The sequence below is a fragment of the Nelumbo lutea genome, chromosome 2 (assembly GCF_056320005.1).
Source record: "Nelumbo lutea isolate HS-2025 chromosome 2, American lotus-T2T, whole genome shotgun sequence".
Classification (NCBI taxonomy): domain Eukaryota; kingdom Viridiplantae; phylum Streptophyta; class Magnoliopsida; order Proteales; family Nelumbonaceae; genus Nelumbo; species Nelumbo lutea.
Genome location: NC_142685.1, coordinates 5,807,515 through 5,835,289, shown reverse-complemented (window position 1 = coordinate 5,835,289; position 27,775 = coordinate 5,807,515). Strand labels below are relative to the sequence as shown.

The following is a 27,775-nucleotide window of genomic DNA, read 5'->3' as shown; positions in this document are numbered from 1 at the left end:
ATTATCAAGTTTTTCTTTGGAAGGCACTATAGGATGGAATATTAACCAAGGATAAGCAGGCCAAGTGGATACCCAATGGACAAACCACCTGTATTCTATGTGAAAATTCAGAAGAATCATTTCATCACCTATTCTTCAAATGCCCTTTCGCTAGGGCTTTATGGTGTGCTTTACAAATTGGTATTAACCCAAAGGGATTCAAATTTGGCCATTACACAGAATTTTCACCAAATGGCTATCTAACCCCTCTCTCATGCTGAACAAATAACAAGTGAACAGGTACTTCTTTTTTTACAATTAGCATTATACCATGTTTGGAGGGCTCGTAATGACAAGCTGCATAATAATATCCACCTTCAACCCCACGACATCTTAAATCAAATCAAGAGGTTTATGGGAACTCACGAGGAGAACACTTTGCATCTCAGTGGTCCATTAACAACATCTAATCTTCCTTGTAAAAGCGAAAATGCTTAGTTTTATTTATTTACAGATGGATCATATGACCCTAACACAGGTACAGCCGGAATTGGGTATGTTCTCCAGCATGCTTCAACAAATGTTTATATTGCTTCAGGAGGCTATCGAAATAAAGCAATCAACAGAAGCAAATCTCAGTTTTTTTCTGATGCCAAAGAACTTATAGATAAACTTAATGACTCCAACAAGGATTACTCGTGGATAAATCAAATTTATGCGAACATTTTCCCTACACTGCTAAGACGTTTTGACCTTGTAAAGTTTCAGTTCATAAGTAGGGGTGTTAGCTCACACCTTCGCTTTTAATGCCTGTAAATATAATATGCAAAGCTCACATGAACGATCTGATGTTATATTAATGTTAAATAATTAATATACTTTTTGCCTAGGAAAAAGAAATCTGGAACATAATGAACATTTTGTTTCTCAAAGAGCAGATCTCAGGAAAAAAGGAAAAGAAAAAAAGAAATGAGAAAGCATTTAGCATTTTATATCTGCATCAACTTTGTTTCTCCAAATATCTACAGAAAGCAAGAAACATGAAGTTCTCTGCCTGCCTCCCCATTTAGAATCTAAGAACTTGTTTAGAGTGGCTTCCTAGTTTTCCAAGTGCCTTATCCAGTGCCACATGGAAATCATCAAATGGTACTAGCTCCATCCTGCAAAAAGAGTGTTCCAACATATCAATCTACTCTATGTGACACCAAAACGAACGAAGATCAACAAACCAGAATATACCTTACATATTGTTGGATAAGAATATAGAAAGCTAGTCATCTTAGATACTTTCTAAGACCATTACATGGATAGAAAATTTTGGGTCTGACACCGCAGGGTCCAAGATCCCGTCCATGCATCTCTACCTCACTAAGTATCACATAGGCAAAATAAGGATGAAGGCCTGCCCCATATGGTTCCCAGTTCCCACCTCAAGTACTTCCTAAGCCAAAATTCAGCTTGATGTTCTTATCTCTACAGCTCTTTATTTAAATAAAATTTCCTTTATTTATCAACCAAATAAATGCAACAAAATTACATTAGGCTGTGTTTGGTTGCAGTGCATATTTATTTGCACCAGTACAAATGCCTGAAAATGCAAATGTAAAAGATGCAAATTCTTGTTTAATTTTGTTTTGGATTTTACTTTATTCGGCTTCATGTCTTAATTTACTTCATTTGTAATGCAATCAAACAAAATAAGCTAAAATTTGAAACAAAAATAGGTCAGAATTTACACTCAAATCATTTGCACTGCCATTTGCATAAGTGCAAATTTATTTGCATTGCAACCAAACACAGCCCTAGTTGCAATCATCAAAGATGAAAGCACGCAGCACCAAAAAAAAATCACTGCTTTAACTCCCTTCAAACCAACCCCTACCATCATATCAACAAAATTCAAAACATTAAAAACCTTGACCGCCCTAAAGAAAAAAAAAAAAAAAAAAACATAAATGTATTGAACTGAAGCATTCACCAACCCTTAAAAGAAAGCAAAAATAACTAATACAAGACATATGCCAAACTGGAAGCCTGTAAACCAAACCAAATAGACCTAAAACATGATTGACACTTGAATCCACACTCCAAAACATTCACCAACTTTGGCTTAACAAATTAACCAGAACTTTCATACGAGTGAATCATCACAAGAATCACTTAAAATCCAAAAGCACCAACTTTCAAATATTAAATATCCATCTCTCTCTCCACAAACTGTCCATTTGAATCAACTTATACCCAGTAAGTACCTATTTTGGGGTCCATTCATGGTCTGAAGGACACATGTCCAATTACAAGCTCCCAGAGCCTAAACACTACGTGCCAGGTTGCCAGCACATAGAATTTAACCAACTCATCGATGCCACTGTGATCCTTTTACAAATAAAATACGCCTCTGGAGATGCCATAATGAGGTCTCCCTAACTTCATGGTGTTGGCATATACATGTTAACCAACTGATTAAACATCAGTGTTTCTTTTGAATCCACACCTCTAGGTCACACCATGGCCAAGACTAAGTTCTTGGTGGCACATGCAGGTTAGCCAATTCATTAATGCCACCATGTTCTTTCTGCATACACCTCCCAGAGATGCCATTAGAAAGCATATTTGGATGGATAATAAAAAATGTGATCATTGGACCAGCAATCTGGGTTTACCAGATGAACATGAGTTTGGGGGCATTGCATATCTAGTAAGTGGCTCATTAAACAGGCAGCAGAATCAATGAGTTGGTGGATGCAAGTACAGTTTGTTGTGTCTGGTATTAGCAACTTCTACTGCTAGCACTAGAAATATGGTTCTTGTTCTTTGAAGAAAACATACTTGTATTTGAATTTTCCCTTGTGCACTAGGTCCAAAAGATAATCTATCATAACTCTGCAATCTTTTGCTCTTTCAGAACCCATCCATTTCTGCAACCAAAACCCACGCAAGGAAAGATCCTGCACATAGATTAAAATGAAGCCTATGAGCAAATACCAACATACTTTTATTGATTTCAGTGACACATAAGAATTTTCTCAGAATGATACTTGTTTGTCTCAAATACCAGGCCAATGATACAAAGTTACCCAAGAAGTGAAAACCTACTTAACATTGAAAGAATTGAAAGAAATGTGTAGTACAAGATAAGGATGATAATACAAATCATACTAACAAGGTGTATAGAAATAATGCTTTGAGTGAAGATTTGAATAAAAAATTTGAAGAGGTTGTTAGGGTCAAGAGAAGGTAGGTTTGAAATAAAATAGCATGAAGAAATCAGGATAGCATCAACCAAGGGTTAATGTTTTTCAAGATTAAGTGCCTGTTTGGGAGGGCTTCCAATGGCTTATGGCTTCATGAGGTGGGCCCCATACAGACAGCCTATAAGCTATGTTTGGTGAAAAACCTGAAAAACCCAAATACTCTGTCCTTCAGCCCCAAAAAAATTGGCTTTCTGGTGAAGCTTGTTTCAGTAGCTTATTCAAAGCCGCTCAGTGAAAGTAGCTCAATCAAAGTTGCTCTTGGAAGATAAGTATGTTTGTCTTCCTCTTGTAAATCTTCTATTGATGATTTAATGAAAGTGTTATTGATCAAAAAAAAAAAAAAGTAGCTCAATCAAAGCTTCAGCCCTCCCAAACTCGCCCTAAGAAAAACAAGGCTAAAAATAGAGTTTCTGCTGTAGAGAATAAGGGCATCCCAGTGCGCAAGGCTCCCACCAATGCGGGGTCTGGGGAGGGACAGATGTATGCAGCCTTACCCCTGCACATACAGAGAGGCTGTTTCCAAGAATTGAACCCTAGTCACCCAGGTTACAATGGACCAACCCAACCGTTGCGCCATCTTATACAAAATTACAGCTCCATTGAGCCAGCCCCTTAATGTCATCAAGCAGAGAAGCCCAAAAAAACTGTTCCCTAGATACCCCTTGTTTGGTGAGAGCATTTTCCAAACCATTTGCTGATCTATATAACCCATCTGAATGATGCCTCAACATCTCTTGCTAACTGTCTAATTTCTCTCAAAACTTGTTTGAAAACCATTTGCTGATCCATTTTTGACAAGAAATTAGTCTTAAAATGGGCAGAAAATAGGACACAATAAATTAGATCAGGAAGGGATCAATCCATTCATGGACAACCATCAGTTCATATTTAATTCAAGTATATAATTAAAATAGCATTAAATAAATAATAGACAAGTGCACTATGAAAACCAAACCAATAATTTCCACAAAAAAAAAAGAAAACAAGAGGGCAAAAAGGTTATGTAATATGTATCCTAGTGAAGATTTAAATTACACTTTGTATTAAATTTTAAATGAATCCTGTTTCAGTATTGACAAAGTAGGGCCATTTATTAGCAACACCGATCATAATTTATTAATGAAGTGTGAAAAAATCCTTCATACCAAATAGATTTGGAGTGAAAGGAACAACTAGAAAATAATAGCTGAAGCTAAACTATAGATGAAACCTCATTAAAACAAGAAGCAAGATTACAAATTCAACCCCAGACCTCCCGCTCTTAAATCAGATCGTTTCCTCCCTAGCTAAGGGATCAGCTAGGCTATTAATAGATCAAATGATTGATGTTAACAAGCAGCCCATGTTAATACCAAAACCTTTGCCTGTCTTATCAGGCACCTAGGAATCATGGTCTGTTAACCATCAAAGAATGGCCATATAGGTAGTACACAGCAATCACCTTCTACCACCGAAACAGACCAGCTGAGGGAGAATGTTAGAATTAACCCATGAAATAGTCATGGTTCATCTTTGACCTCAATATATGTCTCTGTAATCTTTTAAAGTCAAATCCTACTGGACATTTTTTTATCAACAACAGGAAGCATTTCATTAATATAAGAGGTTAAAATACAAAGAAGGGGAGATAAAATATCTGAACTCCCTGAGGGATCAGAAAAAACACCAAGTAGACTACAACGGATTTACTCAAATCCTACTGGACATACATTTAAACATTTAAATCTATTTATCAAAAAAATCATTTAAATCTAAAGCCTTCTAAGCAAAGTTAATTATAACATAATAAAACACAATAAACTAAACAACTAGATTGTGACCTGCCTGAGAGATTAAGAACTAAGAAACAATTTTAATACAACTTTGAGGCAATACAAGGATTGGCCATTTGGTGTACTTAGGTAGGAGTGATTAAGAACTAAAAAAGAACTTTAACTTGAGTTTGAGAGACAATTAGGTTTGTCCATATTAAGTATTTATGTAGGACCCTATAAGGGAAAGCATCATAATTATCCAACAACCATGACCTTTTTTTCCTTTATTTCTGGATTCCAAGGGAGACTTTTGGTCCAATCCCATGATAGGGATTGGTCACCATCTAAACACTCAAGATGAAAAAGATTGTATGCAGTTGTTTTGGGGGTTTTAACATGGTAAGCATCAATATGTTTATCAACCACTACATCATCAGTGGAGAAGTCTCTGAACACCTCTTTGCTAATAACGTCATTGTGATAAAATCCATCAGTTTTTAAGATGCGTGCACATGAAATTCTAATTCTTGAGCACATACACCCCATGGTCCATTATATCTGTAACAAGACTTTGATTGATTCCCAAATGGTAGAATGTCTGACATCATGCTTTATGCTATTGTTAAGAATGACAAGGTAATGCTCACAAAATTTATTCTAAGGCATTACCTTGAAAATGAAAGAGGAAGTTGATACTGTGACAGGTTTCTTAGACATTCCACCATATGTTACCATGGTTCCTCCTTGCCTGCATAAATATAATTTCATCAGGGAAGGAACAAATTGATATGGGAAAAAAACTTAATTTTATTTAGGAATTAAAAGCAAGATTTACCTTAAGAATTTGAGGACTAAAGAAGCAGAATTTCCACCAACACAGTTGAATCCCAAGGCAGGTTCAGGTAGATTACCCTATGAAAGTAAATTTAAACATGAGTAAAAAGAAAAGGAATGAAAGAAACTTCTGTAAAATCTAATAAAAATATAAACAGAACATCAATCTCAATAAAATATAATCTGAGGCAAAACCATTACTGAAGCTAAAATGCATCAGACAAACCCCTTCCAAATATAATATTGTCAGCAATACCAAGTCAAGCAATCAACAATACCAGGAGACTCTTGACATTCTTCATTTCTAACTGACTCTCGGTATATACTTCATCTGCCCCAAGTTCCTTGAGTCTGTCTTTAACTTCTTCTGAACCAGCCCTGCCATAGATCAGGAGATAGAAGCTATAGGTACAATCCTTGAAAAAGGATATGTTCACAATTTGTAAGAAGCTTTGTTGCATCAAACTTACATGTCAAACATCCATCCTTTATGAATACTCATTTTCTTTATTTGGCATATAGTATATATTCATATCTTGTGCTTCTATTCAATATACAGTATATTTTTTCATGCATAATTTTAAATACATTCCTCATATAGTTGAGACAAGGTTTGGTTGAGTTGAGAGTATTCTAAACACATTGATAGTGACATGTCTCCAATTTGGGTTTTTCACTGTATCTAAAGACATTGAACTGATTCTCAATATTTACCTCGTCAGCCAAACTGCTCAAAAAGAGGGCCTTCTTGGCATTCAGTTTGAATCCAAAATAGAAACTAATAAGAAAACACAGAATAAAAATTGAAGGATGATAATCATTAGGCCTTACTGTTTGAAAACAACCACTGACTTCTCCTAAGTCAGGCTACAAGACATCCAGTTTTTGTGGGATTTGTTTTACATTCTATTTCTGGATTGTTGGGACAGGGTTACCCTCTGTTTGGTGTAGCTTTTTTTCATCCTACCAAAAAAATTCAGATACTCTGGTGCATTGACCTCCACTCTATGAGATTATTAGGTATATCATTTAACAGAAGATTTTATCCCAATTCCCAAAAAGAGTTAATGGCTGAGCAAGATTTGTGGAGCCAACCCAAATTGTTGCAGTAAGGCTTAGGTACTAGGGTACATCCTTGTTACAATGGATTAACTCCATTTAAGTTTAACCTTGACAAAGACAAGTTTAGTTTGAACCCCCAAATGCTATATATATATATATATATATATATATATTGTTTATTAGACCTTGTTGAAACTGGAGTTTAACAGAGTTAGACGAAATTGTTCATAAAGGAATTGAATCAAAATTTCCAAAGTTGCACCTGTCTCTGATGACATTAATGCTATGGGTGCCTCGGATTCGTGCGAGCTGAATAATGCACTGCCCCACCATACTTGTAGCACCATTTTGCACAATAGAATCTCCTAGTCACGTCAGACTGATCAGAGAAAAAAAAGTAAAAGGAAATGTACAGAACTGAGTTAGAAACATTGGGACATGATAAATATGATAACCAGAAAGTACCTGGCTTCAGCTCAGTAAAGTCTTCGAGCATGCGTAAAGCCGTCAAAGGATTTACAGTTACTGTAGCAGCATACTCCATAGGTATGTCTTTACTAATTTTGTGCCATGCATTTTTCTCTTTCACTATGTAAGTCTGCCATGTCCCTAAGAAGCATATACTTGTCATTTTCAAAGAAGATCAAGTACAAATAGGTGAGAAGGTAAGGCAAATTTATTAAATGGAAACAAAGATTACAAGAAGCCCTCTTTAAGAGCAATAGACCAGGTCCAAGGACCTAATAACCGGATTACAACTCAAACAAACTACAAGACCCCAGCTGAGACCCAAGCACCCTATGGAGACCTTTTGCAGCTGCTGTCCAGGAGATCAGCTTCCCATAGGAAATGGAAATTAAACTGTTGACTTCACTGGAATGGTTTTGAAAAATTCTTTCATTTCTTTCCTCCCAAATAGTATTTATTACAGCAGCCAGGATTGTCTTCCAAACACCCAAGTACAAATAGGTGAGTTTGGAACAGAAGAAATCTTATGCCATAGCCGGAAAATAATCGAAAAGACTAGAACAGCTTCATTAAGAAAAAGGGAAAGTGGGTTATTGATTTTTAAATATTCTCACAATGTTGAGTACAAGGACAACTCGGGTCCTTTCACAATGGAGGCCACCTGATATGAATATGATAACATTGCATTCTGATGGTGCAAGGTGCCAACTAGCTGGTTAGTAAGGAGGTCTCCTGCTGGTCGTAGCGGAGACTTGGGACCGAATACCACCTGCACCTGGGTTAAGGAGGTTCAGGGGATGGACTATCCCCCATTGTGTAACCCTTCAAAAGAAATTATAAAAAAAATAAAAAAATAAAAATCATTGCATCCTGATGGCTGCACTAGAGGCAATCTAGGCCCCACAGACATAGGAGGGATTTACAGAGATTGTAACGGGATCATCGCTGCCTTATTTTCTGGATCCATTTGCCATGGAAATTTCATAAAAGCAAAGATAACAGAAGTGCTACAACAACTGATACTGGCACTGGCAAACAAGGTTCAAAGAATCGATACAGTCCGATACGCCAGATGGGGCGTATTAGACTTTGTAACAGCATGCTATATATTTCTTTTAGTTCTTTTTTTAACCTATTCAGGGGGTTCGGTATAAGGACTGTCTAGCCCCTGAAATAGGGGTTTACCCCAAAACACCAAGGATTCCATGTACCAGTGACCTACTGATACAATACATATCGGCCGATATGGCCCGATACGTTGCAAAATTTTGATCTTTGCTGGCAAAAGCTTTTAATTATAGAAATTTTCTAGTGAAAGGGGAATAAAAAATGGTGGTGAGTTGGTTCAGAAATGACAGTTTACTCACATGGCAATATAGAAAGATTATGAGGGAGGTAAAAGAGTTGGAAAGAGATATAGCTATCAATGTCAATTGGATCCATAGATCAGTCAATGGGCTGGCTAAATGGCAAAGCAAGGGGTCAATAGAGGTCGCTTATTTTTGAGACTGGCGAGGAATAAATATAAAAGCAATAAAAAGAAATATAGAGCATAAGGACTATACCAAAAGATGGAGGAGATGGGATGACCCAGTCACCAGGGGAGAGACCCCTAACTGCAGATCCCAAAGAATGTACTTCCCCTACTCCTTCATATCCTCCAATTGCAGGCAATGGAGGCCTCACAGGGTAAACACCTATAGTAACAGATGAGATGCAAAGTTATTGAAAGAGAGCCCATTTATTATAAATAATAATAGGTAGATCTAGGTAAGGAAAACAAAGCAAAGAAACAACATGAAAAGAAAAAGAATTTTTAACTTATATGTCATTGACAATATGGAGTTACATAATAGAATCTGAGGCAACAATCCACAGTCAATAAAAATTCTTTGAAGAAATAATGTAGTTAGATTACTAAAATAACAAATTATGATTCACCTACAAAACAAAGAAAAAAATAAATAAAAGGAGCAGAATCAAGAGAGACACGTGATAGTGTGTATGCTATGTGTCATTGTGTGCATGTGCATGTGTTTGTGTGTTTTAGAGGAGGGGTGCCACTGAGTGAATAGTAGTCGATCTAGACTCAATCAGTCTTGAATTAAAAAGAAAAAAGGATGAAAAATTGAAGAGAAGAAGAAGAGAAGAGAGGAAGAAAAGAAGTACACGAAGAGAGTTTCAGAAAAGAGAGAGAGTAGGTCATAATTTCTGCCGACCCTCTCTTAGTATTTATATAACTATTGGCTAACTGTAAAAGGGCTGAATTGCCCTTATTGCTTACATGGCAAATAGAATAAGAAATAACTAATAATAAAACTGAAATAACTACCAACTAACGTCATATCTAACAGAAATATTGCTGCCATACGAACACTGTGGGGACCACATCAGTGGGGTCCACATTAGTGTTCTTTACACTCCCCCTCAAGTTGGGAATAGATATTTGTCATTCCCAACTTGCATAGATCTGCCTCTAACTTCTTCCTTGGAACAGCCATGGTGAGAAGATCTGCAAGCTGCATGCTGGAGATGATATACAGAAGACACACTTCTTGAGATGAAACCCTTTCTCTAACAAAATGTCGGTCTACTTCAATATGCCTAGTTCTGTCATGTTGTACTGGATTATGAGCTATATTAATAGCAGCCTGATTATCACAATACAGCATTAAGGGCTTCTCATAAGCAATACCCAACTCCTCAAATAGTGATTTCAACCATAGGATTTCAGCCACACCATTAGCCATGGACCTGTATTCAGCTTCTGCACTAGAACGAAAAACAACACTTTGCTTCTTACTCCTCCAGGAGACCAGGTTACCTCCTACAAAAGCACAATATCCAGAGGTAGACCTTCTATCATCAATACTCCCAACCCAATCAGCATTTGTATAAACCTCTATCTCCTGTGATTATTATTCTTGAATAGTATAACTCTACCTGGGCACCTCTTCAAATATGCTAATATCCTCTCAACTGCAAGTAAGTGAGTAGTCCTAGGAGAGTGCATATACTAACTGACAACGTTGACCGCATAACTGATGTTCGGTCGTGTGAGACAAAGATAGAGGAGTTTTCCAACTAACCGTCGGAACATAGCTTTATCTTCAAGTGGCTCTCCACCCTCTGCACTGATCTTGTGATTCTGTTCAATAGGTGTATCTACAGGCTTAACACCTAACTTTCCAGCTTCTTCCAACAAATCTAGAACATACTTTCTTTAGGAAACAAAAATCCCATGTTTAGATCTAGCTACCTCAATACCCAAGAAGTATCATAGCTCTCCCAGATCTTTCACCTCAAATTCTTGATGAAGGAGTTGTCTGAGAGACTTAATTTCACCATTATCATTCCCTGTCACTACAATATCATCCATGTATATAGCAAGCAAGGTCAAGGAAGAATCCACTCTCTTAATGAACAATGTATGGTCTAACTGGGCTTGTACATAGCCGAACCTTTCAAGGGCTTGTCTGAATCTATCAAACCAAGCTCTGGGGGACTGTTTTAGTCCATACAAAGCTTTATTCAACCGGCAAACCTTCTTTCTTGTGTCTGCATCATAAAATCCATGAGGCAATTGCATGTAGACTTCTTCCTGCAAGTCTCCATTGATGAAGGCATTTTTGACATCCATATGGAACAAGGGCCAAGAATAACTGGCTACAAGGGACAATAAAACTCTAATAGTGGTCATCTTTGCTACTGGAGCAAAAGTCTCCAAGTAGTCTATACCATAAGTCTGAGTAAATCCCTTTGCAACTAACTGAGCCTTATACCTTTCAATGGAACCATCAACATTATGTTTCACAGTAAATATCCATCTACATCCAACCGGTTTCTTCCCTTTAGGCTGGTCAACTAGCTCCCAAGTATTATTCCTTAAAAGAGCATCCATTTCAACCTTCATTGCATCTTTCCACTCAGGAACTGACAAGGCCTCCTGCACTGTTCTAGGGATAGGAATATCAGCAATAGATGTGAGGAAGGACCTGTAAGAGGGGGACAAGTGATCATAGGTCAAGAATTGGGAAATGCAGTGGGCTGTGGATGTGGTGCAACGCCGTTTGCCTTTACGGACTGCAATGGGGAGGTCAAGGTCATCCAAAGGAAGTAAGGGCTCAACAGTGGAAGGTATCTCAGTGGAACCCGGATCCGATAACGGAACGGTAGTACCTGGATCTGGATTCGCAGAAGGAACTGGGCTGGCCTGGACTGCTGATGACCGAAATCAACCTGCCTCCACCGCCTGTGATAAACTCTCAAATCCCGGCACCTCTGACACCCCTCCCCATTACATCCCTCATCACTCAATGGAACAGGTAAAGGAACTTTTGATGAGTTAACCCCACACTCACTACTCTCTCCCTGAGGAGAAACCTTAGGGAAATAGGGTACATCCTCGAAGAAAGTAACATCCATAGAGACAAATCTTTTCCTAGAAGTGGGTTCATAGCAGCAATATCCCTTTTGAGTTTGTGCATAACCAAGAAAAATACATTTGGAAGCCTTATGATCAAATTTGGAACGATGAGGTCCAAGAATCTGAACAAAGCAAGTACAACCAAAGGTTTTAAGGGGAATAGTAAACAAGTCTTTATCAGGGTATAGGAGGGTAAATGGAGGTTTCATGTCAAGAACCCATGAAGGAACTCGGTTAATGAGATACACTATTGTAAGAATAGCATCTCCCCAGAAACGAATAAGCACATTGGAGTTAAACATGATGCTTCTGGCCACCTCCAATATGTGCCTATTCTTCCTCTTAGCAACCCCATTCTACTATGGTGTATGAGGACAAGTACTTTGATGGATAATCCCATGGTCAAGCAAATAGGAGGCTAATTGGTTGGCAAAGTATTCTTTCGCATTATCGGATCAGAAGATTTTGATTTTGACCCCAAATTGGGTTAAAATCATCTGATGAAAGATCCGGGTCAAAGTAGAAACCTCATCTCGAGAACGCATAAGGTAAACCCAAGAAAACCGGGTATAGTCATCAACAAACAACAAGAAATATTTGTACCCCCCACAGCAGTGATATGATAAGGACCCCAAACATTGGTATACACAATATCAAAAGGATTATTACTTCTTTTATTACTCAATGAATAAGATGTTCTACAATGCTTTGCAAGCTCACTCTCACATCTCAAATTGGACATCTGAACAGACTCAAATAAATCAGGAAACAAACTCTTCAAAGACCAAAAAGATAAATGACCCAACCGATTATGCCAAAGCATAACCTGACTAACGGACTGAGAAACAAAAGACTTCCTATTTTCACTATCTTCCCAATGTGAACTTTCTCCAAGCAGATAGATCCCACTTGTCTCACGGCCAGTCCCAATCACCTTCCTTGTCTCCAAGTCCTGAAAAACACATCAGTCAGGGAAAAAGGTTACTGAACAATTCTGATGTTTTGTAATGCTACTGGTTGAAAGCAAATTAGTATTAAACTTAGGAACATGCAGAACTGAAGATAAGGATATGGCATTAGACAACTTGATATCTCCCTTGCCAGAAATGGGAACAAGGGAACCATCGGCAATGGACACCTTATCTCTACCAGAAGATAAGTGATAGGTAGTGAACAGTGATGGCAAGCCAGTTATATGGTCAGAGGTACCTGAGTCTATTATCCAACAATGTTTAGTGTTACCTGGATGAGCAAAAGCTGATGTGGGAGCTGATGGTGACTAAGATGATTGAGCTGAATTGCCAACTTCCTTTTCCAACTGAGTCAAGGCAGCCCGAACAGCAGCTAGGGTGTCTAGGGGTGTGCCTTTTATGCCTGATGAGGAAGCACAATCAGTATTAACAACCATATTAGCATTGCCCATTTTGTTCCTGAGTTTTGCTGGGACTAAATGAGGGTGCAGCTTCCAACAGGTGTCTTTAGTATGCTTGGGTTTCTTGCAATGTTCACATACTAGATCCCACTTGTCTTCCTTCTTTATATCCCTCTCTGTATCACCCCCGGACTTAGGTTTGACTGCTGCCAAGGCTGGTGGGAAGGGTTGATGTTGCATCATAACCTTTCTCCTAGTCTCTTCACTATGCACTGAGTAGGCTTGTGATAGGGTCACACTGTCTCTTGTCAATAGCTGCTGTCTCACAATATCATACTCAGGATTCATAACAGCTAGGAACTCAAAAACCCTATTAGTCTCAACCTGCTTTCTATGAGTCTGTGCATCCTTCTGACTTTCCCACTCAAGTGTTTCTAGGTGATCAATTTCATGCCACAAAGATTTCAGTGTAGAGAAGTAAACTGGGACTAGTTTCTCTCCTTGCTTAAGGTTGTTAACCTCACATTTCAGTTCATAATCTCTAGCAACATTAAGGGGTTGGGAGTAGGTCTCTTTCATGACATCCCAAATTTCCTTAGTTGTTTTCGCCCATAAATAGTTCCGGTTGATATGTTGTTGCATAGAGTTGCACAGCCATGTCATAACCAAATAGTTCCCCTGAACCCATTTGGTATAGGTTTGGTCCTCCTTAGTTGGTTCTTTCACATCTCCCAACAAGTAGCTCAATTTTCCCCTACCCCCAATGGCCATCATGGCCGATTGAGCCCATTCTAGGTAGTTTGATCCATCAAACTTAACTGTTGTAATTTGAAATGTATTCTCAGACATGTTACCAAAATTACTAGTCCCAAAAACACCTTCCCCTTGACTCTTGAATTCCATTCTTGATCAAGAATTAATAAAAAAAAAAACCATTTTTTAATTACTGTAATAAGAGAAACAACACCCAAACAACTTATAGCAGCCGGCCTAGTTCTTCCAATGAACACAAAAAACAGAATTCCGAATGAAACCAGTTCAAATTCTGATCTGAAACAAATAACAGTTCTGAATTTTAGGGTTTTCTCTCAAAACCCTAAAGAAAACACAAAAATTCGGAAGTCGCACCTCTCAAACTAAACCAAGATTATCTTTTCTGAATAGAATCACAAGAAAAAGCTTACTTTATGAAAAAATCTCTGGCCGCCACCTTCTGGTTGATGCAAATCCCTAATCTTAAGGATCCGAAGCTTCTTTGATTCTTCCTAACTACTGGAACTCTCCCAAACTTCTACAATCTCTTTAGTAGCAGCGGCACACTACCAGTAACCTCCAAGAATCAGCCAACCCTCCTTCCTTGTTGAAAAACTTCCAAACCTAGGTGGTTCTCATGCAGTCGGCTTAATCAGACTAGCATAAGAGCTCCTATGTCGGCTTTGATACCAAGTAGTCGATCTAGACTACAATCAGTCTTGAATTAAAAAGAAAAAAGGATGAAAAATTGAAGAGAAGAAGAAGAGAAGAGAGGAAGAAAAGAAGTACACAAAGAGAGTTTCAGAAAAGAGAGAGAGTATGTCATAATTTCTGCCGACCCTCTCTTAGTATTTATAACTATTGGCTAACTGTAAAAGGGCTGAATTGCCCTTATTGCTGACATGGCAAATAGAATAAGAAATAACTAATAATAAAGCTGAAATAACTACCAACTAACACTGTCATATCTAACAGAAATATTGCTGCCATACAAACACTGTGGGGACCACATCAGTGGGGTCCACATCAGTGTTCTTTACATGAATAAAACAGAGCCAGGCAGATAGAGAAATGAACACATGTAAAGAACAATCAATATTTAAAAATCTAAATGATGACAACCTTCTATCCGATTGATATCTGAAGGATTTATTGGAGATGCAAGCATTCTGACACATACATCATTGCCCTTAAGCTCCACTGGGGGAAGGTTAATAAGCCTGCAGGTAAGGCAATGAAGATTCACATTCCTTAGGAAACAAGGCTAACTTTTGGTGTTTCTCCTGATCCATTATGAATAAATTTCATTAAAAACAAAGAAAAGGAGAAAGGGAGAAGAGTTTTCCACAAGAAGTTAAATCATAATATAAATTGGTCACAGTGATCAATTAGCTGATAGAGATGAAAGCATATTGGTTGAATCGTACACCTCTTAACACTGACAAATGCTCTTGGGAAACCCAAGTCCTTAGATATCAAAGTTAAAAAAAAAAAAAAAGACCTTCTGAGATAGGAGTCATCAGAGATAGCACAGGGTATAGTGGTGAAAATGATGGCAGTTTAGTGAGTGGAGCTTCTTGTCCTTCTCCAAAGTCTTAGATTGCTATTCTCCATAAGTTTTGTGGGGAAAATCATTGAGGCTAACACCTAAATGACTATTGGATAGATTACAATTACAAATCATTCTCTAAGCCTATTTGGTACTCCCTTCTTTTCCAAAATAACAAGATTACTTTAAATCATAGAAGATTTTTACATGGATTTCAGAGCAATGCCCACTATGGGGGTTAACCACAGTTAACACAAAAAACAGTCAAGTACAAAGATTACAACTCCCCCAGGGAACTAGTCTGCAATATTAAGTGATTCCTCTTTTTTTTTTTTTTGAGAAAAGTTAACTGATTATATTAAAAAGAAGAGAGGTACACAAGGAGATGTACATACTGCAGCTAAACCAACAAAAGGATATTACAGAGGCAGATTTCTTTCACTGTACATACTGCAGCTACACCAATTGGGCCACTATATGCCCACATGATGCTTTCCTCCCTCCCTCTAAAACTCCACCAATTCCAGCAACTCCAGGATTTCCCAAAGCACTACCATCAAAATTTAGAGTCAGCTCTGATATCAACCTTGCAGGAATAGCAATTGACCTGCTTGAAGGTGCAAATGAGGAGAACAGGATTTCCCCCAAGTTTCTTTAAAGATCATTCAGAGAAAAGCCTTTGAACTTTGCAGAAATAGAGACCCACAGATTACCCAAGAAAGTAATGTGGGAGAGTTATCTTCAATGGTTCTGGTTTTGTTTTCAAAGAGGCAATTGCTTCTTTCTTCCCAAACACACCATAACACTCTTAGGCGATAGTGCACCAAGAAATTTCCCCCCTGCTTCCAAGACCACTGCCCCTCCATACCAAATGAAATCAATTAAGCTTCTAGGAAAAACCCAGCTGTACCCTACAAGATTTAGGAAGTAATACCAAAGTTTCCTAGTTTCTGGGCAGTGAAGAAAGAGGTGATCAGTGGATTCACCTTTTTTCAAACATAAACGGCAGGCATGAAATAAACAGTCTTCCTTTATTCTTCTTCTAAACCAAATCGCAAGTGTTGATTTTGTGGAGACAGGTCTCCCAAACAAAGAAAGAGACTCTAGGGGGAGTGTTGGAGCACCAGACACTAAGGGGAGTGATTCCTTGTTGCCCCTTGCTTGGCTAATGAATTTGCTAAGGCATTTGCAGATCTTGGTACCAGGCCACTGTGGCACTGAGAATACTCAATATTTCTTTTGCTTCCCTTATTGTGTGTCTATATTTCCAAGGCCCTTCTTGGTTTCTCTTTAGCCACCCTGTCACCACTTTTTAGTCTTCTTCAACTATGTTTGCCTTAGGTTAAGGACTTAGCCCTTCTTGCCCTTCTAGAGCTGCCCAAAGTTATTCTCTAGTTTAACCTCTATAGCCTACAGGTCCAGAAAAAAGTGCTATAACATGCCCCTCCTCATTTCTAAAAACACCCCCAATACCAAATTTCCTGAATTGCCCAAACTGCACCATCAAAGTTCATTTTGATAAGAGCAACTGCTGATTTCTCCCAGTGGATTGTTAGAGGTAGTCTTCTCAAGGATGACGGTTCAGCCATTGACTTCCAGTTTGTTAGTATATCATCAATGGTATACAAACTGAAGTGCTCACTTGTTTTGACCCAGTGTGCCGCTTTGATTAAAATGTTTTCAATGACCTATCCTGCACTTCTCTCTTTATCCTTGAACAGCCTTGCATTTCTCTCCTCCCAAATGCACCATAACATTGCCAATCCTAGTGCATCACCATAATATCTTGCCTCTTCCTTTTCTTGGGCAGAAAAAAGATTGGCAGAATAAGCTTCTTAGATCAGAGGGAGGGACCCACCTGCATCCAAAAAGATCAAAGCAAAACATTCAAATCATAGATACATACATACACTAACACAAGAGATTAGCAAGTGGAAACAGTTTTCACCGTATGATTTACATAAAGGGCAGCAATGAGGGGGGATACACCAAAAAGGTCTTCTCCACTGTAATTGCTCACAAGTATTAATTTTATCATGATAGACCTCCCCGTAGAAGGCTGCTTTATCTTTGGCAGCACAGGACCATTCCAAATGTCCAAACCCTGCTATCATCCTTGAGGCATCTAGGTGGAGATATTCGAGGCTAAGATGTGTTTCCAGCAGATGTAAAGGGACACTTAGAAGCTTGGTGGTTGGGAGGTCTTAGTAAGGCCGGCAAGGTGGCATGGAGTATCATCACCGCTGCTGTTATGTGGGCAGTGTGGAGTGAAAGAAATAACAGATTATTTGAGGGAACTCAGAACTCAAAAGAAGATGTTATAAGGAAAATTCTGGGAATGATCCATTCATGGCTGGCAATACACCTGATGTTTAAAGGCAGATACCCAAGTGTATTTTTTTTATTTTAATTTTATGCTTGTAAGGAATGGATAGTTTTTTTTGTTTTCGTTTGGGGGGATTAAGGCTGTTAGGGATAAGATGGCTTTTTGTATATCCTCTGTTCATTTCTCATTGTACAGGGGTCTTTATTATGGATCTTTTAATTAATGCATTTTACTTTACAGTTTTCAAAAAATAAAAATCCTTGAGGATCTAGGAAAATCCCTTCTTAGAATTCAACAAAGAGGTCACAACTGAGGACTCTAAATCCCTTAAACCCCTTCTATCATATATTTTCTCTAGAATCTAGATTGATGAATACTATATGAAGACCCCCTGCCCCTCCCCCAATTCAACTTCATTCAGGTGGGGACAAAGTGGGCGTGTGTATTTACAAAGATGTCTCTCCCCCTCCTCTTCTTTGCATTGGACCAAAACATAAAAACAATCTAGAAACCCTGTTGTTCTAGAAAAGAATGACTTGTAATTGCCAACCTCATTTCACTTATGGATAAGAAGATTAAGACTGGTCAAAGAGTAGATAGCTTCCTTCTTCTCTTCCTCCCCGCAGGACATCTATAGGAAACGGTAACTTTCATTAAAGAATTGAAAAGATTACATATTTACCACCCACAAAATGGATGAAATATCAAAGCAAAAACTTACAAACAAGCCCAAAACAAAGCCTCTCTAGTAGCTCCTTGCTTAGCTAAAGTGTCAGCCATTTCATTTGCTGACCTTCTTACCCATTTAAAATGCACCCCATCTCCCTTGCTTAGCTAACAATCTATCTTAGAAGCTGCCTAGGAGACCAAACTCCCAAGTTTCCAGATTGCATCCACCCTATTACTAGCTCGGAGTCTCCTTCCACTTCTAATTAGGGGTGCAAGTCGGGTTGGCCCAAGTTAACAGTTTACACTATTTCGGGCTCAGGTTTCAGGTTGGGCCTATTGAAATTTTGACAAAATCCCAACCCTAACCCGGAAAAGTTGCACCCCTACATCTAATTGCTGTATTCCCCATTGTTTCGCCAGTCTCAAACCTTGAAGTAAGGTCATTAGTTCTGCCCTTAATGAATCTCCCACCCCAATTGGGCCCGAGTAAAGGGCCAAGACTTTTCCTTCCTCATTTTTGAACACACTCCAACTCCCGACTGGCCTAGATTACCCAAGAGCTTCCATCAAAATTTAGGCTCACCCTGGCGTTGGTACCCAACTTTCTTGTACCACAGGGGAGGAAGGGGAGGATAGATATAGCACTCCAATTTCTAATTAAGTCAGCTAAGAAGTCCTTCAAGAGATGATGTAATTTCAGCCAATGCATAACCTTATGGTGATAACCTCAGTTGAGTGCTTCCTTGGAAGAAGCTAGAGTCAAAAAGTTTCAGCACACCGAATGCCTTTTGAATTTTCAATTAGCAGTAAATACCAGAAATGAAAAAAAAAATGGTCAAGAGCGCAATATCCACTAGCCCAAGCGTGAACAACTATTGTGCTCTACTAAAATTGCAACCAGTAAATCTCAACTACGCAATTTTGCAACTGCACATCGATAGCCGAATCTGTTAAATATGGACGAGTCGAATTTGCAACTTGCCAAGCGGGAGAAGCGGCGAAGGGAGAATTTCACCTGGTAACCTGGTCAGGTGACCCGTGCTGTTCATAGACGACGGCCTTCGAAGGTGGAGACATAGTAGCAGAGTACGCGCGAATGCTGACTGTTTCATTGCGCGGGAAACCGCTGGGCAAGCCATTGAAGATGGAAGGCGCACGCAGAGCCTTCGGGGCTACTAGTCTCAAAAACCCCATACCAACTCTTTCTGTGTGAGACTCGGAGATTACACTGTATGTCTCCCGGTCTTAACTCTTAAGATTGTTGAAATTTTACAGTCGAATATCGATCGTTCTCTCTGGAGTCTAGAAGTTCCTGACCGGAACTCTGGACTCTGCAGTGTATCGATGTTGACGCGTAAAGACGAGAAATGCTAGCACCACGACCTACGAATGCTTCTCCTCCATTTTATTACTGTCATTTATATGTATGGAGCCTAGATGACTAGATCATATCTAAACGGGACAGTGATGGTCTCATGGGAATCTCGTAAATCCGCATATCGTGGCACTAGCATTCTCCGAGAAGAGATGAAAGATGACGATGTTATCATTACGTACCATTATATCGTGGCACTAAATTCTAACCGTAGATCAGAGGCTTTTGTTTCCCGCAGCTTTTACAAGAAAGCGTTAAAGGACATGAATCCAAACAGTACCTAATCGCTTTTACTCTTCCAAATAACGAAAACGCCCTTTCCGACGACGTTGGCGATTATGAAATATGAAAAGATAAGACCCCTTCTCTCTCCCCCATTCCCACTCCAGAGTAAGGTCTATAGAGTCCGTACTCCACCCTTTCCTCTCCCACACCTTCCTCCGCAATGGAAGCTTCTCTCTGCACATTCCCCTCCTCAAAGCCACCTTCCTCTCAGAAGCTAACCCGGACCAATTTCACAACAACAGTTTTTAAGCCCAAAACCGCTTTTCCGACAACCCACAGAACCTCTCACTTCCCTTCAATCCGCGCCGCTATCAGCCGAACCAAGAAGGAAGAAACGGTGGAAAACGTTAGGAAACAGTTGGAGAACTGTTACCTTGTCGCTGGAATCAAATACAAGGGCTTCACAGTGAAGCAATTTCAAGAACTCAGACGGAGTTTGCCGGAATCCGTCAAGCTCGTTGTTGCCAAGAACACGCTTGTCGGAAAGGCTATCGAAGGCACGCCGTGGGAGGCTCTGAAGCCTTGCATGAAGGGCATGAATGCCTGGATCTTTGTCCACACTGAAGAGATTCCTGAGGCGCTGAAACCGTACAGGAATTTCCAGAAAGAGAAGAAGTTGGAAGACAATGACTTCATGGGGGCGGTGTTTGAGGGAAAGTTTTATGGGCCCTCTGATTTCAAGGCTCTAGAGACAATGCCGACGAGGGCTGAGATTTATGCCAAGTTGTTGGGTTCGCTTCAAAGCCCTGCATCTGCATTGGTTGGTACGCTCCAGGCACCGGCTTGGGATTTGGTGATGACTTTAAAAGCATATGTTCAGAAGTTGGAGGCGGATGGTGGACAATAGAAGTAGCAGACGCTTCTTTATGGAGCTGTAAGTTTTTCTTATTTTTTGTATGTAATGTGTTGGGTTGATGTTAAATTCTCTAATTTTTAGCTGAATTCCAACTGTATCAAATTTGCAGATCTCTGTGTCATTAATATGAGGCTTTATGCTTTCACTTTCTTCTTAGTATTGTTTTGTATCCAGAAGATTGTAATTCCATGGTTATCAGCTTTCAATGTACAATTCACACACACGTACACACTTTGTGATCAATTATTTTATTTCTTGATGAGAAATTTTGTCATAGATGTACGAGAGTCTTGCAAAGGTATGGAACCACGTTATCCCCGTTTTAGTTCTACACTTCTACTTGGACTGCACTTTTTGGATATCATTGGCCTCTTCTCCTTTGAAGGATTGTGTATCAGTTCAGGTTGGGTGTATGTATGCTAAAAATGCCTTTTTGTTGGGGACATATGATAATGGACTTAATTGGGATCCCCATCCCTTAAAATGAGAACGAAAGGCTAGGAATCCTTCAAACCAGTGTTGATGTGATTAATCTGAAATTCTAGGTTGTAACATAGGCAAACTTCCTTCTAAATAATTAGGCTTACCCTTGAGAGCTAAGCCCTAAGTGCATTTCAAAATCCATTAGGGGCCAAGCGTCTATCTGAAGGAGGTTGTCTACTTGGGAATACAAGTGTCTATCTGAAGGAAGCAAAGCAACTCTCATCAATGGTCTGCTATATTATCACTGCCCACTTACTACCTATCCATGTTTCACATTCCTCCAGGTGTAGCCAAACTTATAGAAAGGAAAATGAGGGACTTTCTCTGGAAGGGGTAGAGGTATGATTTCAAGTTCCACCTAATCAATTAAAAAAAAAGTGTTTTCTCATGGAAATCCGGGCAAGTTAAGAATAAGAAGGTTGAAAGATATCAAGTTATCAACATTGCTCTATCAGGCAACTGGTTTTGGAGATTCAACACTTATAAGGGTGGACATTGGAGACAAATTGTTGCAGAAAAATATGGAACAAAGAATAAAGATTGGGATCCTGGCTTGGTCAGCTCACCCTATGGTTGGCCAATTATTCAATTGGTATCCAAGAGCTATAAGAAAAAGGGCCATCATTTGGATAATCTGGGGAGAGAGTAATGCTCATATTTTCAGAAGACAAAGTCTGCCCTCCAGATGAGAGCTACAAGGGAAACTCGGTTACCCTCCATTAATGGTTGGCAATCCAGTACCCCATACCTCTTACTTTAATGCTTATAGTCTGTTTGCGCGTGCATAAACTCTTTCTTCACATTTGTGTATTCCCATTATGCAGTCTCTTGGGGTGCATAGGTGCTAATGTAATTTTGTTCTTATTTTAATGCAATAGAATACTTAAAAAAAAACATGTATTAAATCTAATTTTAACTACTAGTCTGATGGAACCGATCTTCTCTTGATTATTCTGTATCTATTCCTACAATGCATTTCTTGCTTAAGTGAGCAACAAACGACCAGCATTCTTGAACTTGATACCATAACTACATGATACAAAAATTGCAAAAGATAAAAGCCATTAAATGGCAAGACTCAACCTTTTTTGAAGATTGAATGTTGATTCTTTGTAGATTCTGAACTCAAATGCTCTAGCAAATAGTTTATGGTAACACGTGTCTGTTGAACAGAAATTCGTCCAAAAGCTTCTGTTGAAGGATGTAGGAAATTGAGATGACACCCATGTCCAGTGTAGTTGGGATGTTGAACAGAAATTCATCCCAACTTATGAAGAATTTGCTTCATCCCCTAGAGATAAGTGGATAACACCCATGGAAAGAGACTTGTTACATGATTTAATTGTTTTGAAAACTTAACCTATGATCGGATTGAAATCTTGCCAAATAGATCAACCTGAACCCAACCTTGGTTTGACTGATTGGACCCAGTCCCATATATTGCATAACTTTTAGTCTAGTATTATACAAACAGAACTTAATACATGATTTTTGTACATATATAAAATTGTAATAAGCTTCCTCTTCTTATAAGAGAAATGGGTTTAGATCTTAGTGGTCTGGTATCGTAGTTTGAATAAATCATTTCATTAATTTTCAGTGAGTTTCTCAGCAAAAAATTACATTGTGAAGAAAATGAAGCATAATAAAAGACGACAAATAGAAGAGCATGACACTGCCTGCCGAGACATTAAGGTTGTGTTTGGTACCATGGACACTTTACTGGCAAGGCTTTAGGTTGTTGAATAAAAATTTTTGATAAATTTGTCTTGTCACATCACACCAGATAACCACTTCCACTAAAAAATGTAAGCATTGGATTGGGTTTTGAAACACCAAATTTGATGTTTTATGAAGAAACAACAATGATATCATTGTATTGACCAACCTAAATCGTTACAAGTAGCAATTATACCAAACACAACCTTAATGAGCTGCTTGATTACCAAGCAATGAATATGCTTCATTGAACATTGAGTGAATTTGTCAACCAGATTCCTGCAACCGGCCATGATATAAAACATGAAGTGCATCTCCCTCAAGGATAATATTAAAAAGGGAAAGTTCCCTATTAGTACCATGTACCTTGGGCCTAGTGCCGCTTTGGTCTACAAACTTTAAAACGTGACAATTCAGTACCTGAACTTTCAAAATGTGTCAATCCAGTACCTGCCATTAACCAGCTGTTAAGTGGCATTTAAAAAGACACCAATGCCCTTTAAGTGTCATCTAATTCTCTTTATCAACCATCCAAACATTGACAATAAATGAACAGTCCCAAATCCTTGTCTCTTCTATTCTAGAATGTTCTGGTGACCCTAATTTCTTGAATAGATGTAAGGATTTGGGGCTGTTCATTTTTTATCAATGTTTGAATGGTTGATAAAAAAATAGATGGCACTTGAAGGGCATTTGTGTCTTTTCAAATTCCAGTTAACGGCAGGTACTGGATTGACACACTTTGAAAATTTGGATACTGAATTATCGTGTTTTAAAGCTCGGAGACCAAAGTGACACTACATGTTACTAGACCTGTTCATGGGTCAGGCTGGGCTTTTAGTCTTCATTAACGGAAAAATGATAGGCCCGAGCCCGAGCCCGGCCCGACCAACGGGCCTAGAACTTGGGCCCGAGCTCGGTTCTGACAAAAAGCCCGAAGCCCGACGTTTCTGAGTCTCTTGACGTTTTTGCTTCAAGCACTAACAAGCTCTCATTTCTCACCCCATCCCTCTTTTATGGCTTACAAGTTACAACATTTCTCTTATTTTGTTGTTTAATATTATTTGATTATTTCTGTATATTAATTGTTCCTAGACAGAGAGAAGAAACAAGCCACTTCTGCGGTTCTGCCTTGTTCTTTTCAACAGGACCAATAGTTATAAAAAACAATAAACACTAAAGATTGTTATAGAATAAAATGGTAAAGAGGACTCATCGTCGCCGCTGGTGATTGTATTCGTCGGAGAGTTTGCGGTGAATCGGTGACTGTGGTCTGTGAGCTGCGATTTTGATAATTATCACTTGATCAGTTCGCGTCTGAGAAAGAGAGAGAGAGTGAGCGCGCTCACCGCCGCTGTCAGAGTTGTTGCGTCGGTGAACGCTCGCCGCCTCGCCAGTTGTGGCTGCTTGAGAGTGTGAGGATGAGAACTGTGCAGTGTGGAGGATGTGGAGAACTGGAGATTGGAGATGAAGGGTGGCTGAAAAAAAGAATGGGAAGAGACATAGATGTCTCGACTAGGGGTTTTATTTAGGTTTAAGTATAGGTCAGGCCGGGTTATTTTGGCAAATCTCGAGCCCGGCTCGAATTTATTGCAGGCCAGACTCTTTGGCCCGAGGTTAAGCCCGCGGGCCCATATACTTGTTCAAGCCCGTTACTAATCAGGAATTTTCTCAATTTAAAAAAAAATAAAAATAAATAAAAGGTCCCCACTCCATTGCTAATTTCAGGACTTCAAAACATGCATGGGCATTTGTTTCCTCACCCCGAAGCCTTGGCTACTCTTATGGTTCGGCCAAGCCTGAACAGGTTGAATGAACAGCCCTGTCTACATTAATATCTTGTACGTAGGAGCGGGTGGTTTCGCCCACCTTCAAAAGTATCCGACTGAGGATATACCATTTTATCTGAACATTTATCAGAGGTTCTACCCACAACACTCAATGCTCGACATGGAGCAGGGGTTGATTTTGTCTATAAGTGTTATGGGCTGCATAATGAAAGCATGGAGCAGTTAATTTTCTACGTCGAGAATGGTATGGTTTGGGTGTAGAATGTAGACTATCCACCACAATTGATTGCTTCCCAGTTCCCAACACGGTCAATGAGCCATACAACCAGCTCTCTAATTGGGTGGCCCTGACAGATCCTATGGATGGCAATGCAGTTTTGCCTCTGTACATTGGGAACATTTTCAAATATGAAAGATGTTCTCGTAAGGTTGTAATGAAGTGTGAGTAGGTTCTTTACTTCTTATGGGCAAGAGATTCAAACTGTTCTGATTTTTGGTAGTATTATCATGTGACATATTTAAAGGCAGAAATTTGTTCCTCACACCAAACTCACAACATGCCCCAATCGTGCATTGAGAACATCTCTCATATTTGTATATTGTTATTCATGATGAAATGTTTCCAGTACATGATGGGATGTGCTATGAGGTCGTGCTCTGTGAAGATGATATCCCGATTATGCAAATTGAAAACTGCTCTTTCATTTCATAGTAATTTATCATATATCAAGCTATTAGCCATTGGCATATATTTAAAATGCTGAATTATTAAAATATGTGAAAATATATGCGAGTAATTTCCACTGAAATGAATAAAATGGTAACGACATGGATTTTTAAGGATACGGTGATAAAGACAATTGGAAAAAAATTTCGATATATTTTATCATTTTATATTATTGTATTTTACTATTTTTAAAATGCATAATACGAAATGTTATACTATTTTTAAAATGTAAAGCATATTAACATGTGATGGGGTCGAATTAATCTCCAATGATGCCATGACACGTGGTGATAAGAGGGGTATTTGATATTTTGATTGCACCACATCGTGATACGTGGCAGTACAGCACGTGACAACACCTTGGAAGTCATTGGTGGCAGCCCAACCTAGGGTCTTCCGACAATAGCCGACCTGGGATGTGCCCGAACTTTTTAATCTTATTCAAATCAATATTTGTTCCCTACACTATCATTTTTTTTCTGTTATCCGGAATTCAAAAAATTTCGCTAATAACTGTTAAACCCCAGTTCTACACAACTTTTCTCTATATACGTTTGCCCCAAAACCACAAGCTTGCATTTTCTGCAACCATCATTTTTTTTAATTAGTTTTTGACTTTTTTCATAACCAGTAATTAACTACGTGCATTTGCACCTATACGTTTTAAATTATAAAAACATTTGTTGTTATTATCATTATTATTATTATTATTATTATTATTATTATTATTATTATTATTATTATTATTATTATTATTATTATTAAACTTTGTATTTCATTTTTTGAATAAATAAAAATAATTTTTATTTTAATAATTATTTTATTTAATATGATGAATATACAACATTAGAAATTTTCTCAAATGTTTTGATAAAATTTTATACTTTTTTCATTTTTTACGTTCTATCTTTTTTAAAATATCTATTATTCAATTATGGCATCATGAATTTCTTTGAAAAGTTGGATTATTGACCCACCATCTAAATAATAAAATAGCTTTACTTTCTTATCAGTTTTAAATTATATATTTCATCTATATTATATAAATAATTATTTATCACACTTGACTTTTGTTTGACATAATTAATATATATTATTTTGATTATTTGGACTTTTTATTTTTTTAAGATTTATTATTTAACTATCATATCATCGATCAATCTATTTGACCCAAATAACCCACCACCCGAAAATAAAAAATAGTTTGATTTCTAGGTTGACATTAATTTTTATATTACATCTCCATCATTGATAAAATTATTTCTTATGCTTATTTTAGTTCAATACAATAACTGCATAATATTAGAGATAAATCCAATATTATTTTTTATAAATATATAACATTAAATATGTGCCTAAGATTTTCTCTATTTTTTATTTTAGTGATTTTTTGTAATTTTTATTTTTTAATTTTTTTATTTTATTATTTGATTATGACATCATTTTATTTCTATGTTGATTTTAAATTTGACATTCCATTTTCATCATTAATAAAAATACTTCTTACACTTCATACTTATTTTTGTTTAGTATAATGAATATACAATATTAGAGATATGCCCAATTCTTTATTTTGTATTATATTCTATTATTTAATTATGACATTATTTATTAATTCATTTGACTCCAAATGATTGAATACTTGAATTGCTTACCCACCACTAGGAGGAAAGAAAATGGATTTGTTTTTAAATTACTTTTCAAATTATTTATTTTTATATTATTAAAATTAATATTGTAGATTTAATTAGTTTAACTTATTGATAAGAAAAAATATATATCTTAAATATAGGATTTAATGAGAGAATATACCTTAGATATGAGATTTAATGAGAAAAAATAGGAAAATAATTTTTATTTATAATTTGTTTTAAATTTTACATTCCATTTCCATCAATAATAAAAATATTTATTATTTATCATACCTATTATTGTTTAATACGTTGAATATATTATGTTAAAAACGTTTCCAATTTTTTTTAATTTCAAGATTTTTTTTTTGCATTTTATCTATTATTGAATTTTATTATTTAATTGTGACAACATGGATTGGCCCATTTGACCCAAAGTGGTTTAATTTCTTACTACCACTTA

At 37.8% G+C, this 27,775-nt stretch overlaps 2 protein-coding genes across 5 annotated transcripts; one reads left to right on the top strand and one right to left on the bottom strand.

Annotated features, from left to right (window-relative positions):
• Window positions 1–811: 811 nt before the first annotated feature.
• Window positions 812–19,982, bottom strand: LOC148868272 (Polyketide synthase, enoylreductase family protein). 3 transcript variants are annotated; one of them, XM_088970666.1, is made up of 10 exons: window positions 19,462–19,982; window positions 15,025–15,122; window positions 8,917–9,048; window positions 7,349–7,492; window positions 7,146–7,248; window positions 6,100–6,199; window positions 5,823–5,899; window positions 5,657–5,735; window positions 2,809–2,927; window positions 812–1,139 (listed from the first exon to the last, which is right to left on the bottom strand). In XM_088970666.1, the coding sequence occupies exons 1-10, from the start codon at window positions 19,638–19,640 to the stop codon at window positions 1,046–1,048; spliced, it is 1,125 nt and encodes a 374-aa protein (XP_088826792.1). In that variant the 5' UTR covers window positions 19,641–19,982; the 3' UTR covers window positions 812–1,045. The 3 variants fall into 3 exon arrangements, with proteins under 3 accessions (XP_088826792.1, XP_088826795.1, XP_088826793.1); XM_088970669.1 differs by lacking the exon at window positions 19,462–19,982 and adding an exon at window positions 15,847–15,959; XM_088970667.1 differs by lacking the exon at window positions 15,025–15,122 and having other exon boundaries at window positions 19,462–19,824.
• Window positions 19,983–20,059: 77 nt separating this feature from the next.
• On the top strand, window positions 20,060–22,378 carry LOC148868271 (large ribosomal subunit protein uL10c-like). Of its 2 annotated transcripts, XR_016107403.1 has the most exons (3): window positions 20,146–20,980; window positions 21,730–21,784; window positions 21,901–22,378. XR_016107403.1 is itself a non-coding variant. In XM_088970670.1 (2 exons), exon 1 carries the CDS (start codon window positions 20,267–20,269, stop codon window positions 20,951–20,953), a length of 687 nt encoding a protein of 228 aa, XP_088826796.1. In that variant the 5' UTR covers window positions 20,060–20,266; the 3' UTR covers window positions 20,954–20,980; window positions 21,730–22,378. The 2 variants fall into 2 exon arrangements, 1 of the variants encoding a protein (XP_088826796.1); XM_088970670.1 differs by having other exon boundaries at window positions 20,060–20,980; window positions 21,730–22,378.
• The last annotated feature ends 5,397 nt before the right edge of the window (window positions 22,379–27,775 follow it).

Excerpts from the sequence above, each read along its gene's own strand:
- LOC148868272 (XM_088970666.1), bottom strand. The coding sequence starts at position 19,640 with ATGGGGTTTTTGAGACTAGTAGCCCCGAAGGCTCTGCGTGCGCCTTCC. Across the intron at positions 7,249-7,348 it reads CTTTACTGAGCTGAAGCCAG|GAGATTCTATTGTGCAAAAT; the intron begins GTACTTTCTGGT and ends TGACGTGACTAG. Across the intron at positions 5,900-6,099 it reads AGAATGTCAAGAGTCTCCTG|GGTAATCTACCTGAACCTGC; the intron begins GTATTGTTGATT and ends TTACTTTCATAG.
- LOC148868271 (XM_088970670.1), top strand. The coding sequence starts at position 20,267 with ATGGAAGCTTCTCTCTGCACATTCCCCTCCTCAAAGCCACCTTCCTCT.